The sequence below is a fragment of the Cordyceps fumosorosea genome (assembly GCF_001636725.1).
Source record: "Cordyceps fumosorosea ARSEF 2679 chromosome Unknown scaffold_3, whole genome shotgun sequence".
In the NCBI taxonomy this organism is placed as follows: domain Eukaryota; kingdom Fungi; phylum Ascomycota; class Sordariomycetes; order Hypocreales; family Cordycipitaceae; genus Cordyceps; species Cordyceps fumosorosea.
In genome coordinates this window covers 1532122-1545775 of record NW_017387303.1, presented here as the reverse complement: position 1 = coordinate 1545775, position 13654 = coordinate 1532122, and the positions used below count along the sequence as shown (strand labels likewise).

Here is a 13654-nt window from a genome sequence, read left to right as displayed (position 1 = left end):
CAAAGGGTTGGCAAAAAGCTGCACTGTAAGGAGGTGGAATATTTGAACCTGGCCACGGGCAGCTTGCGGTGTCCTGCATGATGGCGAGGACGCATTGCGAGCAATAGACATTGTACATGATACTGACAGAGTACAGCGACATCAAAACTGGCAGTGTCTAAAGAAACAGAAATAAAAAATAAAAAGATACTGAGCTTCCAAATTATGAGTGCACTACTCTAAGTTAACAGGGTAGTTAGTTGTAGTTACCTACCTAGTTAGGTGTTGTTGTAACTGGGCTGCTTAGGTCAGCAGCAACGAATAAGTACCTTTGTACCTCCAGGCCCGGAGTGCTTGCTCTGTGCCACGCGTGCCTCTGTCGCCTAAAATTTGTTAGAGCTTCTGGTCATGGATGGTCAGTTGCCATATCGCTAGCGCCAGCGCGACTCTTGTTGGCCCGTGCTCCTCCATCCTTTTGCCAGCTCGAACCTTCTCTAGCACACCAGCGCCGTAATCAATGCATCATCTCCATTGACGTCTCAGCACTCAACAATCGCCTCTGCGATTGTCTCTCGCCATCTACAACGCCAATCGCTAGTCTGCACCATTTCCGTACCTTCGCTGCCAATCTGCCTGCATTGCGCCCGCCCGCAATAGCTTCCTCGTTTTTCGCCACGGGGACAACGAAACAGAACAACCCTGCTGCCCAGGCCACCCACGCTGACGCTGCCTGGCCAGCCTAATCCCCGTAAGCGCGCCCGCCTCGTTCGCATCACGAGCGTTCTCTTGTCGCTGCCTCCATCACCAAAAACGCCCACTTCGTCAACGGCTTTCGTCGCGCCTTGCTTTGCTCGCCCTGAACTGCCCTACCGCGCGCCACTGAGTTGAGCTCCAGAGCGCCATGCCTAGCAAGACGCCTTCCGGCAACGGCAAGAAGCCTGTCCAAAACGGCATTCGCAAAGATACCGAGATAAAGGACGCCAGCAAATCCAAAGGCAAAAAGTCCCCAAAGGACGCCGATGACGAAATGACCGTTGTCGTCCCCCCACCCAAGGCCAAGAAGGGCACTGCTAATCGCGCTGCCGACGCTGATGGTGACGTGACAATGGGTGATGAGGAGGCCGTTGAGCAGGTCGACCCTACTCAGCAGACTGTCACAGGTATGCTGCAAATCATTCATTACCATCATCATGATGCCCTGCGCGCCCTTTCCGATCGTTAATCTAACCCTCCCTCCTCCGCCGCAGACATCAAGAGCAATTTTGCCCTGCTAGACCGCGCCGTCGCCCTCTTCGATGCCAGATTCTCTCTCCGAGCTCTTCGATCCATTTCCCTGCTCCGAAAGCGCCTGAACCCCGACGTTATCTCTCAGGCCATTGTCGATACCTTCCCGGCCACCGTCGCCTCCGGAAATGTTGCCAAGTCTCTCCTTGTTGCTGTCGGCCGCGAGAGCATTCCCCTCAAGGCCCTCAGCGAGATGGATATTGACTCGGACTCCAAGCCTGCCAAGAATGGGGCCAAGAAGGAGACAAAGGAAATCATTCCCGAAATTGACATCTTCCTCGGTATCCTTGTCCAGGTCTACCTCTTTGATGCCAAGCAGTATCAGAAGGGCGCTGCGTTTTCCGAGCAGCTTGTTGAGCGCGTCCAGTCCTTGAACCGTCGCACGTTAGACTCGCTTTCCTCCAAGGTCTACTTTTATTATTCTATCTTCTGCGAGCACATTGGGCCCCTGCCACCTTCGCCAGAGTCCCCCATTGTTGCCATCCGCCCGACTCTGCTCTCGGCTCTCCGCACAGCTGTCCTACGCAAGGATATCGACACTCAAGCCTCTGTCATTGTGCTGCTGCTGAGAAACTACCTCCTCACTTCTCACATCAACCAGGCCGATCTCCTTGTTTCGCACACTCAGTTCCCCGAAAACGCCGTCAACAACCAGGTCGCCCGATTCCTGTACTACCTCGGTCGCATCCGAGCCATCCAACTGCGATATACCGAAGCTCACGAGCATCTTACCGCGGCCACTCGTAAGGCACCTTCGAGTAACTGTGCCGTTGGATTTTCCCAGACCGCTACCAAGCTACTTATGGTAGTTGAGCTGCTCATGGGAGACATTCCTGACCGCGCCACCTTCCGCCAACCTGCCCTTGAGGATGCCCTGCACCCGTACTTCCTCCTGGTCCAGGCCGTCCGCGTCGGTAATTTGGAGGAGTTCGAGATTGCTATTGCCGATCACGCTGATACCTTCCGCCGCGACGGCACATATTCTCTCATCCTGCGCTTGAGACAAAACGTCATAAAGACTGGTATCCGCATGATGTCGCTGTCATACTCGCGCATCTCTCTGCGCGACATTTGCATTCGTCTGCATCTTGGAAGTGAGGAGAGTGCTGAATATATCGTCGCCAAGGCCATTCGCGACGGCGTTATTGAGGCCACTTTGGATCGCGAACACGGTTACATGAAGAGCAAGGAGGTTGGTGATGTGTATGCTACGAGAGAACCCGGTGAGGCATTCCATGATCGCATTCGGGCGTGCCTCGCTCTCCATGACGAGAGTGTCAAGGTAAGATGATGATTGTTCGAAGTGTCAAATGGTCATAACGGCTAACTATAGAAAATCAGGCTATGCAGTTCCCCATGAACCAGCACCGTTTGGAGCTCAAGAATGCGCAAGAAGCTCGAGAGCGCGAGCGCGAGATGGCCAAGGAGATACAAGAGGGGGACCTCGATGACGAGGACCTAGGCGGTGATTTTGAGGGGATGTAGAGATAGGTATTCGTTCTTGCACGCTTTAATACAGTCGCATGCATGGGGTGGGTGCGGAAATTCGGTTGCTCCCTGCATACACCCATGTGTTATCTGATCTGCATTGGTCGGTGAGTGGTGGGAGAGGATGGAAGGCAGCTGATTGATGTCTTCGCACTTGTACTAGCTATGGTCGTGGTTGAGGAATGATACAACTAGAGAAGAGTGGGAGGCGAGGCAGCGGCGGCAGCATATGAGATATCAAAATAAACACTCCCAGGTCTATGTGATTTGTGACACAAGAATCTTGATGGATTGGAATGAGATGGAGTTGCACCTTCCCAATCCACGACAAACACCAATTGCACGTGACGCGCGCCATAGTAATGCGAGAGCCATGAGAGGACGGCGCCGCGCCTCCCTCGGGTCGCGTTCTGGCCATGTCTGTCCAGCCTGGATCTCGAACCATTTTGACACAGAACGACAGAGAGGCCGGCGACGAGTCGACCGCGCTCTCACGAACGAACCTCCTCAACAACAACAGATGCTTGTATAGACCGCCAATCCCCACACCCACCAGCACCAGCAGCCAGCAGGCTACCTAACCACAACGCACGGCTGTGCCAGCAGGAGAACCAGTCACAATACCGTAAAATACGTTTGCTTTCCCGCCCATCCTCCACCGCCCACCCGTTTTGGCATCGGTTGTCGTCAATGGTGGCATTTTGCCGAATAAAAAACCAGAAAATTAAATCACCCCTGCGACCCCCCCGGACCACCTCCCTCTTTCCGGAGAGGCTTTAAGAACATGCCCCCCAAGCGAAGACGACCTGGAGAAGCAGCACAGGTAACGCAACCACCGACGATCGACCCCAGCGCGCAGTCACCATCCGCCGTCACCCGTGCCGGTACCACGCGACAGACGCCCGTATACCCACCTGCGATACCGGTTTCCAGCCCGCCCAAGCCGGCTGCCGTCGCCGCCGCTCCCGTCGCCACGCCTGTGCCCCTTCCCATCGTCCCGGGACAAGCACCCTCGCCTCCCAAGCCTGGCGGTGTGTGGCCCAGGAGCCCGCCCGCCACACGCGTGCCGCTGCCCCCCGTGCCGTCGGCCCCCGGCGGACCAGTGCACCTCGAGTCGCCACTGTTTCCCAGACGAGACGCCCGTGTGATGGGCGGCGATACGGGAAAGGGGGATGTGCGCCCGTCTGCCCTCGTCTCCCCGGAGACTCCATATCACATCGCGTTCCCACACCAAAAAGGCAGATTGCCAACATCCTCACTGCCCAACCACCACGGCTACCTTGCGACGGCATCTCGAATCGACATGGCGTCGAGTCCTTCCAACGTCACTCCCGTGCTGCCCCCGAAGCCCCCGAAGCTGGCCGCTGCCGGCAAGCCGCCGCTCAGTGCCGATCGCAACATTGACAAGGTCGTTCTTGGCAACCTCTGCTTCAAGACATGGTATCCCAGCTACTACGGGAAGGAGGTGCTGGGCGACACTTCTGGGAACGCGAGAAATGGGGGCAAGGACAACACTGCCGAACCGGGTAAAACCTATGGCAGGAAGGATCGCGAGCAAGCCCCCATGCTCGAGAGACTGTACGTTTGTCCCAGCTGCTTCAAGTACGCCAAAGAACTTGTGGCTTGGTGGGGTCATGTCCGGTCCTGCGAGCTCAAAGGCCGTGTCCCCGGCAAGCGGGTGTATACTCATCCCCGAGGTCGTCGCAAGATTCGTGTAGCACATGACGGAAAAGGCCCTGGCCCTAAGAAGCGCCGAGGTGACGGTGGAGTGCGATACATGGAGCAGATTGTGCAGGACGAAGGCGAATGGAGTGTCTGGGAGGTGGACGGAGAAGTTGACAGAGTGAGTGCAACAGCGTTGATCTACGCACGTTCTAACATTGTGCTAACTCTTGCAGTTGTTTTGTCAAAACCTGTCACTTTTTGCCAAGCTATTTCTTGACAACAAGTCGGTGTTTTTTGACGTGACTGGCTTCAACTATTTCTTATTAGTGTACACACCCCCATTCAAACCACCAGTGGGCAATGAGGCCCCTGAGGCCCCCGTCCCGCAAGTGACTGGATTCTTTTCCAAGGAAAAGATGTCGTGGGACAATAACAATCTGGCGTGCATCTTGGTCTTTCCGCCGTGGCAACGCAAGGGCCTAGGTGCACTTCTCATGGGTGTCTCGTATGAGATTTCACGACGAGAAGGTATCCTCGGCGGCCCTGAGAAGCCCATTTCTGATTTAGGGAAGAAGGGGTATAAGAGGTTCTGGTCGGGCGAGATCGCGCGGTGGCTATTGAGCCTCGAGGTACCCCAGATTCCACCGCCCGGCATGGAGCTCATGGTCGACGTCAACGACTGCAGTGACGCTACGTGGATCACGCCTGAGGACTGCCTCGGTGTCCTTCGCGACATGGGCATCCTGGAAGACGCCGGTGTCGGCCTCGGAAAGCCGGTTATGCGAGAAGACACGAACGAGGTAGAGGAGCAGGATGAGTTGGCCAAGGCGGACGAGGCGAGCTACGAGCACACCGAAGAGAAACCCAGGAAGAAGAAGCACGCGACCCCGGTACCACCGCCGCCTCCTCCTCCTGTGCCCAAATCGCCTGTGCACATGGAACTGGGAAAGCCTGTCCCGCGTGTGCGCGTGGACAAGGAGCAGATCCGACGTTATGTCGCGCAGCACCGGATCGACTTGGAAAAGACGTGTGACGCGACTGCGTTTGCGGAGGGCTATGCGCTGAAGACTCGAGATGTCACGGTGGAATGAGCGGTCATTAATAGAGGGTGTTGTTGGAAACTTCGGACGTTGTGCATTTCTATTTGGTGTTGGCATTCTTTATTTGATACCCTGATTGTAGGTTGGCACGGAGTTGTTTGCACGGCATTTGCATTTGGCTTTGAAGAATTATGAGACATGATTTAAAGGTACGAATCTTAAAAAAAACATATCCGCTTTCAATGATCACGGTACTCGGGAATGCCGGTGGCCTCGCCGTTTTGCGCGTCGATGACGGTAATGAGGCCCGGCAGGATGCCGAGCACGTTCTCCTGCCCCTCCACGGTCACCCCGTCGTACATCTTTAAGACGGCAATGTTCTCCTTCCGATAAGTGAAAATACGTCGTTCAAGGTCCAACCGGTCATGCGATCGACGAGAACGGCGCCTGTCTACTAATGGCCAAGCCGTAATGCAGCAACTTGCCGGCTATGCATGCAGCCATGAGATATCTCGGGCAGAAGCAACTCTTCAAAATTGGGAAAATAGTAGTCTTTTTTTGTTGTTCGATCATTTGCTCTTCCTCTTACTGCCGAGTTCTAGTCGCATCTTTTATTTGGCTGCTCCGATGTTACTGATTGTTGAAGAAGTGCGGGGTCCAAAGGGTAGCCAAAGGGCTCTGAAGCCACCTGAAATGAGCAGGTGTGATGGTATCCGAATACGGATCATCTAAAGGAGAATCCTAGACCGTTTTTATGTACCTCATTCTATCCGGAACAGTGACACAGGCCGCAAGGTAAAGAATGTCACAGGGCAACGGCTCGGTTCGTACGGGCCGGGATAGCCAAAAGGTGGTCTCGAAGTCAAGATATAGTGTTAGGGACCCAAAATTTACTACGGCGTGTAAATACGCATACAAATATTTGCTCGTGATGCGAATCCGAGCTGGCCAAGATGCATACGTAAGTGCACTCGCTCTGTAAGTGTGAGCTGGCGCGGCCCGGCTGCGGCGGTGGCTACGTATGATGATACCAAAGAAAGTCGGGCGTACTATGATGCAAGGAACACTGGCGTAGGACCTGGATTTATAGTTGTAGTCTGTAACAATATATTACTTGAAATAATTTGCCTAGTATGCGACTGGCTCCGTGCCTGGAACGGCCACGCAATGGGCCGCATGAAGGCAGCTTTGTATAGCTTCACGCAACACAAATCAATTCCAAGAGAAAAAAGTGGATAGCTTGTAGAAAACGCCTCCGGTTTTTTATTGATTTCTTCGAGAGAAGATTGTGTATTCATCGCCGTTTTTTGCCCGCCTCCTTCTGCCTTACAGGGCTTGGAGGCTCTCGAGCAGCGCCACATGCGCCACGCACGCTAACGCCACCCACTGACTGACTTACCCGCCAACCAGGCCGTTTGAGCTGACCGTTTCAGCGGCTGCGATCAACCGAAGGCTTACGTCTTTCATCTAGCATCTACCACGTTCTTCTTCCCACAGCTCACACAGGGCTGCGTCAGCACAAGTGCATCGAATTGCCACCTTTTACGCTCGAGTCTGTCTCCAGCGGCATACACAAGCTGCTTCACCGTCTCCCGAATGCCCCTCCGTCTTCGATCCGCCCGCTGCATTCCCATACGCTCCCCGCGGTAGAGCAGCCAAGCTTTACAACGACCGTTACTCGGACCGTCTGCGCCCTTCTTTTTGCTTACTTGCAGCTGCTCAGTTGATGCAGCTGACCGATTGACGATCATCACGACAATATATCCTGGAGTGTGGCTGGCTCACACTCGCAAGCTTCGTAATACCTGATACCCCAGAAGTAGCTTGACCACCACTCAGCACTGCGCCCCCGAAGCGAGTCTCCTCAGCTACCTTTCGCGCACCGCTGCGATCCGATAGTATATAAACGCAGCCATGGAACATTTCAACGTGGCAGGGGAGGAACGTGCCGGGAGTTACTACGGGGAGTACAATACAACTCCCATGAAGGCCAAGGTCCTTTCTGACCCAAAAGGGGTGCTGGGTAGGTACTGAACGCTCTGAATCCAGGCAAACAAAAGGTTGACCTTTTCAGGATGCCATCCCAGTCGCTGGATATACGAGCTTACAAATAATCGCTTCACCGTCTGCGACCTCTTCGAACGAGCCCGAGCCCAGAGCGCCGAATTCGATAGCCCATACACGTGGGACCACCCGCATAAGCTTGTCATAAACGGCAACCAAAGCTACTCGACAACCTCGAAGCACTTTCTCTCGGCAATATGTCTCGATTGCCACTTCCATTTCGTCTTCAAAATGTCCTGGGACGAAGAACTGACGTCATCGCTCTGCCACCACTCCCAGGCCGCCTGGCCGCCCCGGGACGATATGTTTCCATGGCACCACCTTGCATGGGCCGGCTCTGCGTCGCCAGGGAGCATGGCCAGCGATCACTGCAAATATAATCCTATTCTGGCCAGAGAGCACTTCGTCTGCACCGCCGACCCATGCACATTTCAATTGACATTGGAGATTAGCGAGCCTCGAATGCACAGTTGGGCTGTGAAGCTGCTTCTCGATCACGAAGCAATCCGACAGCAACTCGATCTTGCCAAAGACCAAGATCCTAGCAGATACGAAGGCGCAACGGATGAATGGGCATACCAAGCCCCTCTCAACCTCAATACCTATCTTAAAAATCAACTGGAGTCGACTGCTGAGACCGTCCGAAGCATATCAAAGCGTAACAAGCGCTTCTCCGTTCTTTTTGGACCACGTTGCTTTTCCCTTTTCAGAGAACTCGAGTTTCAAGAAAAGGTGGAAGTGAATGACGGTATCGATGAAGGTTCTTTCACGCCACGGCCTGCCGCTCCCCCGGAGGGCCCTTCAGGTACCACTGAGCTGAACACCTATCGAGCATATCTTGAAGATGTCCGTGCAGAAGTTCAGTGCCTGATACACAAAGCTGGACAAGCCACCGAGAAACCGACTCTCTTTACCCCGATGCTGCATGGCGTGCTTCACTGCGTCGAGGTCAAGGATGTGGAGTCGAATGCCTTGGTTGGGACGGATAGATATAGGTTTCTCGGTGTGCTCCCTACACAAAACAGAGACATCGTCATCAACGCCTTCAGAAGACAGTGGCACCTCCTGCCCTCGGCCCGCAGAGAGCTTATCGATGCTCTTCTGAACATTGCCAACGACGCTCAGGACGAACTACTTATCGATTATGCCGTCACGCAGTCCGCGGTATACGAGAGCCAACCACGCCAGCAGGCTATGGATGATGACGGCGGAGAAGTTTCTCAGGCGCTGGCGTACTTTGGCCTGGCCCCGCCAAACAACTACCCTGTTGATGCCATTATTCAGGCTTTTCGAAAAAAATTGGCCGATGACCCAGCCGAGGCCGGGGCCGCCAGGAATGTGCTGATGGTAATTGCATCAGGTACGCAAGACGATTACTATCAGGCTGCTCTTCTTATGGAAGCCGATTCAAAAATGTCTCTCGACACTGCCAAGCACGTTATTGGCTTGATCCATTCGTCAAATGTTGTATCTGACGCTGGCCCTGCTACTCGCAGCAAGCTCCAGCAGTGCCAAGGGAGAGAGGCAAGGAGACTATACCTGGATGCTCTAGATTCTATCGCTGAGCATACCGGGTCTCTTTCTCTCAAACAAGCAGCCTTGGAACTTGCTCACGAAAGTGAGACGGGTGCTGGGCTCGGCGACGTGAGCTCTGGTGCATCAGTCAATTTCTCGTTGCCTGTTGGTTTGGACAATATCGGTAACACGTGTTACCTCAACAGTCTGCTCCAATATCTCTTCACAGTAAAGCCCGTGCGAGACGTTCTATTCCAGTACGATGATCTCAAGCTTGGCTTGTCTGAAGAGGCCATTGCAAGCCGTCGCATCGGTGGCAACAAGATGCAGCTGGATAGAGGGGAGGCCGTCGTTGCAGATGCTTGTATGTGAACAATTCCTTCTTCTCTCTTTGCTACATGCTAACATCATGCAGTCGCTCGAGAACTCGCTACATTATTTGAAACTCTACAGACATTGGAGAAAACGGCGACAAGGCCTTCACAACGTTTAGCAAACGCTGTTTTGCTATCAACCCATACGCTGCTCAATAGCGAGAAGATTAACGATCGACAAAGCAGTCCGTTGCCTCCACCACTGCCTTCTCGGCCCTCTCCAGAGCCAGTCGCTGCAACAGGGGACGGATCGGGGGACGTTGACATGATTACCTTCGAGAGTCAAGACGCTGTACCTCCGGATACAGCCAGTCTATCTAGTACAAAAACTCTCGTAGAGCACGATGCGGGCCAATCAGAACCTTCGTACGAGCGTGTTGAGGAGGCTCACGGACCGAATGGCAACACTGTCCCATCCGCAACGAAAACGAACAATGGTGATGATGCAGTTATGTTGGATCCCGCAGCGCTCCACGCAAAGTCAAGCGAGAACTCCGAAGTTGAGAAGTCGCTTTCGGCGCTTGATAGTAAGACTAGCGACGTCGAGATGGTTGATGCAGATGCCCCTGAGACAATTGATCAAAAGGTCCTCAGTGCACTTGAACGGCAGAAACGATCTTCCGGTACTGATCAGCAAGATGTTGAAGAAGTAATGGGCAGCATCATCAATCGCTTACAGGCCGCCATTCGACCGACCTCCATCGATCCAAAGACCGGGATTCAGCGTGAAAGCGTGATGGAGACCTTTTTTGTTACGACGGTCAACTATACCAAGAAGTTCCACGAAGACAAGTATCAGCATGAAGTCAGCTGGGACAGATCTATCACGGCCTTCCCGGCCGAGGATGGACCATGTTCGTTGTATGACGCGCTTGGCAGGAACTTTGATCAGCAGATTCTGGAAGAAAGCAAACTATCCCGCTACACTACAATCAAGACATTGCCGCCGATTCTTCACGTGCTGATCCAACGCACACAATCCAACGGTAGCAAGAACGGCAACCCCGTCATCATCCCCGAGACACTCTATGTCGATCGGTTCATGGATACAGATCATAGCTCGCCAACCTTCCAGCGGCGTGTGGAGGACTGGGTCACGGCACAGCGCATCGCCGAGATCAGGGCGGATTATGATAAGCTAGAAGCTAACCCTGCGTATCTGAAGTCGCTTGAGCATTATACGGCGTCCAAGCCTACGGCACGGACTCCGCCCGAGAACCCAGACGACGCACTGGTGGAGGTGGAGACTTTTGACTTTGATGGCCCTGTTGAGGACGACTTTCTGCTGATTTCCCCCTCCAAGCCGACTATGGAACTGGATGAAACTCCCGCTCCCAAGGTCACGGATATCTATGAAACGCACCTTCAAATCAAACAGATGATGGAAGACGAGCTAGCAGCCCTTGAGTCAACTCTTGCCGCTCACCACGCAGAGCTGACAGATGTTCCCTACCGTCTCCATGCAGTCATTTGCCACCGTGGTCAGCTCATGTCTGGCCACTACTGGGTCTGGATCCGCGACTTTGACGAAAACGTGTGGCGGTGGTACAATGACGCGGATGTCAAGGAGAACAAAAACACAGAGGAAGTGCTTCAGACTCTCAGCACGAGTGGCGAGCCCTACTTCTTGTGCTATGTACGAGACACGGACAAGGAAAATTTTGTCGACGTTCCGAAGCGCGAACAGCCGCCGCCGCCAGAACCGGAACCAATGTTGGAAACTGTGCTCGAAGTCCCCGAAGTTGTGCTTGAAACGGAAGCCACGCCAGCGGAAACTATCACGCCGGCGGTGGAAGAGCCCGCGAAGCCTGCGACGACCGAAGATGAAAAGTTGGTGGACATTAGCATCCCAGAGGATCCAACGGTCGCACGTGCAGCTTAGGAAGGGTACTAAATTTTTTGGCATTTTCTACGATTGGCAGAAACTTTGCTCTGGTGATGATTACTCGTAGAAACATTAGCGACGAGCTTTTTACAATTGTACAATAGAACTATTCATCGTTTAAGGGGCATGTTCTTATATGCATTTTTGTTTTTAGGCATGCAGCATGCAATAACGAAGAACCACCGCATTGATTCATCAGAGTGGTTTTGCTTCTCGTCTTGCAGTTGTCATTATTCTACTATTACATGTTGCTCCTCTTGATTCTATTTACCTCCCCTTGAAGACGGGCTTGCGCTTCTCCTGGAAGGCCTTGAGGGCCTCGTTGCGGTCCTCGGTCGCAACAACGCGCTCATACATCTCGTTCTCCTTGTCCGGCCGTGCCCACGCCACCGCCTGCAGCGCCGCGCGGATCGCCACCGGCCCGCCCTCGCAAATCTCCTGCGCGAGCCGCACCGCCTCGCTCAGCGCGGCCTTCCGCGCCGCCGGTAGGATTCCGGCGGCGCCGTCGCGCTCGTCCTCGGGGACGACCTCGACGAGGCGGTCGGCGATGCCGAGGAAGTAGGCCTCGGGCGCGGCGACGCGGCGGCCGGTGAGGATGAGGTCCCGCGCGCGGCCGAGGCCGACGAGCCCGGCGAGGCGGTGGGTGCCGCCGGCGCCGGGGATGATGCCGAGACGCGTCTCGGGCAGGCCGACGGCGGCGTTGGAGGAGAGCACGCGGAAGTGCGTGGACAGCGCGAGCTCGAGGCCGCCGCCGAGGGCGACGGAGGAGATGGCGGAGATGGTGGGGACGGGGAGGTCGGCGAGGGCGGCGAACGTGGCGCGGAGGTTGGTGAGGAACTCGTTGGTCCTGAATAAGTAGCGGTTAGTATTTCTTCTTTGATGGGAGGAAGGGCGGGGTTAGGTGGGACGCGCACTCTTCTTGGGTGAAGCCCCGACGCTCCTTGAGGTCCGCGCCGGCGCAGAAGCACGTGTCGACGGCGCTGGCGACGACGAGGGCGCGCGTGGGCCCGTTCTCGGCGCCGGTGGCGAGGGGGAGCTCGGCGCCGGTGGAGGGGTCGTACTGCGCGTGCACGGCGTCGACTTCGGCGCGCAGGGCGGCGAGGAGGGCCTTGGAGATGGCGTTGCGCGCGGAGGGGCGGTTCAGCTCGAGGACGCGGATGTGGCCGGTGCCGGCGGCGGGGAGGTTGGCGACGCGAACGAGAGGCTCGGAAGCGGCGGAGAACAGGCGGAGGGTGTGGTGGCGGCCGGCGGCGGCAAGGGACGGACGCAGGAGGAGGAAGGTGGCCGTGGAGGAGGCGGCGCGGGGAAGTCGGGGAGCCATCTCGCCGGGTGGGATGAGGATGATGCGTGTGTGTTTACCTGGAGGAGCTGTTAGAGTTGTAGGTGCCGGGGAATTGGGGAGTCTGGCGTACGCTGGCTGATGCAATTGAGATGCAAGAGGGACGTGGATAGTAGAGAAGTTGTTGGTGATGGAGGGACGGGAGAGGTTGCGCAACGAGAGCTGCTAGCTTCGGTCTAGGTGATGTCTGGGGTTCGGCTTACGTCGGGCCAATTGCGGTAGTGATACGTGATTTGTACTGGGGAGGCGAGTTGAGCCGAGCTGTGTAGACGCTATCATTCGAAAAACTATGCGATTTGATAATGGTATAGAAATCAATGTCTTGATATTTTTAAAGATTTCATTGCATTTTTTCTAAAAGCTAGATAGTGATGCTCATCTCGGCGTCATCGCTACTATATCGTGGAACCACCACGTCAACCAGAACAGCGCAGCAGATATTTGAGCCACCAGGGTAGCGATTGATATAAGAGGCTGGAATTATTGCATAAATCCTAGCCTTTTTCTTGGCGAACTAATTATTACATGGATACCGAATTCTGACATGTTCCTTCTCCGTTTGTTCCCCATTTGTTCCCCGTTTGTTCTATGCAATTTATGTTATCACCGCCAGCTGGCAAATAACCGGGTCCAGCCCAGCCCAGCTGCGCCTCTACAGAAGCTTATTTTCCAAACCCCCAAACGCGACTTACACACTGCAAAGTCGCGATGCCCTCATTACAAGCCGCCTCGTTGTCTTCATTCCATCAGCAAATTACCGATAATCGGCTGAAATCCCCGCGTATGACTCGCGCACACAACGGGCTTCGACCCTTGATTGATCCCTAGCAATGCCAGCCACCCCAGGCTGATGCCAAGCTCCGCCGGGCGGCGTCGAAGCTAAAACGGACCGCCTTGTGGCTCCGCAACAAGTCATCACCGCTCGAATGGATGATCAATCACGTTATTTCGTCTTATTTATCTATAGCCCCGGGCGGAGCGCAGAAACTTCATCTCTCAATCTCACCAAAATTGGACGCGC

General features: G+C 54.7%; 4 protein-coding genes across 4 annotated transcripts; 3 read left to right on the top strand and 1 right to left on the bottom strand.

Moving 5' to 3' along the window:
* Positions 1 to 880: 880 nt before the first annotated feature.
* ISF_02182 (26S proteasome non-ATPase regulatory subunit 3) lies at positions 881 to 2748 on the top strand (the record flags this gene model as incomplete). The annotated part of the gene is made up of 3 exons (XM_018845789.1): positions 881 to 1139; positions 1227 to 2545; positions 2605 to 2748. The coding sequence occupies 3 exons, from the start codon at positions 881 to 883 to the stop codon at positions 2746 to 2748; spliced, it is 1722 nt and encodes a 573-aa protein (XP_018707512.1).
* A 787-nt stretch (positions 2749 to 3535) lies between these two features.
* ISF_02181 (histone acetyltransferase MYST2) lies at positions 3536 to 5507 on the top strand (the record flags this gene model as incomplete). Its single annotated transcript, XM_018845788.1, has 2 exons — positions 3536 to 4594; positions 4650 to 5507. The coding sequence occupies 2 exons, from the start codon at positions 3536 to 3538 to the stop codon at positions 5505 to 5507; spliced, it is 1917 nt and encodes a 638-aa protein (XP_018707511.1).
* A 1863-nt stretch (positions 5508 to 7370) lies between these two features.
* On the top strand, positions 7371 to 11291 carry ISF_02180 (ubiquitin carboxyl-terminal hydrolase; the record flags this gene model as incomplete). The annotated part of the gene is made up of 3 exons (XM_018845787.1): positions 7371 to 7479; positions 7531 to 9399; positions 9718 to 11291. 3 exons carry the CDS (start codon positions 7371 to 7373, stop codon positions 11289 to 11291), a joined length of 3552 nt encoding a protein of 1183 aa, XP_018707510.1.
* Positions 11292 to 11561: 270 nt separating this feature from the next.
* Positions 11562 to 12615, bottom strand: ISF_02179 (Crotonase, core; the record flags this gene model as incomplete). The annotated part of the gene is made up of 2 exons (XM_018845786.1): positions 11562 to 12141; positions 12209 to 12615. 2 exons carry the CDS (start codon positions 12613 to 12615, stop codon positions 11562 to 11564), a joined length of 987 nt encoding a protein of 328 aa, XP_018707509.1.
* Between the last annotated feature and the right edge of the window lie 1039 nt (positions 12616 to 13654).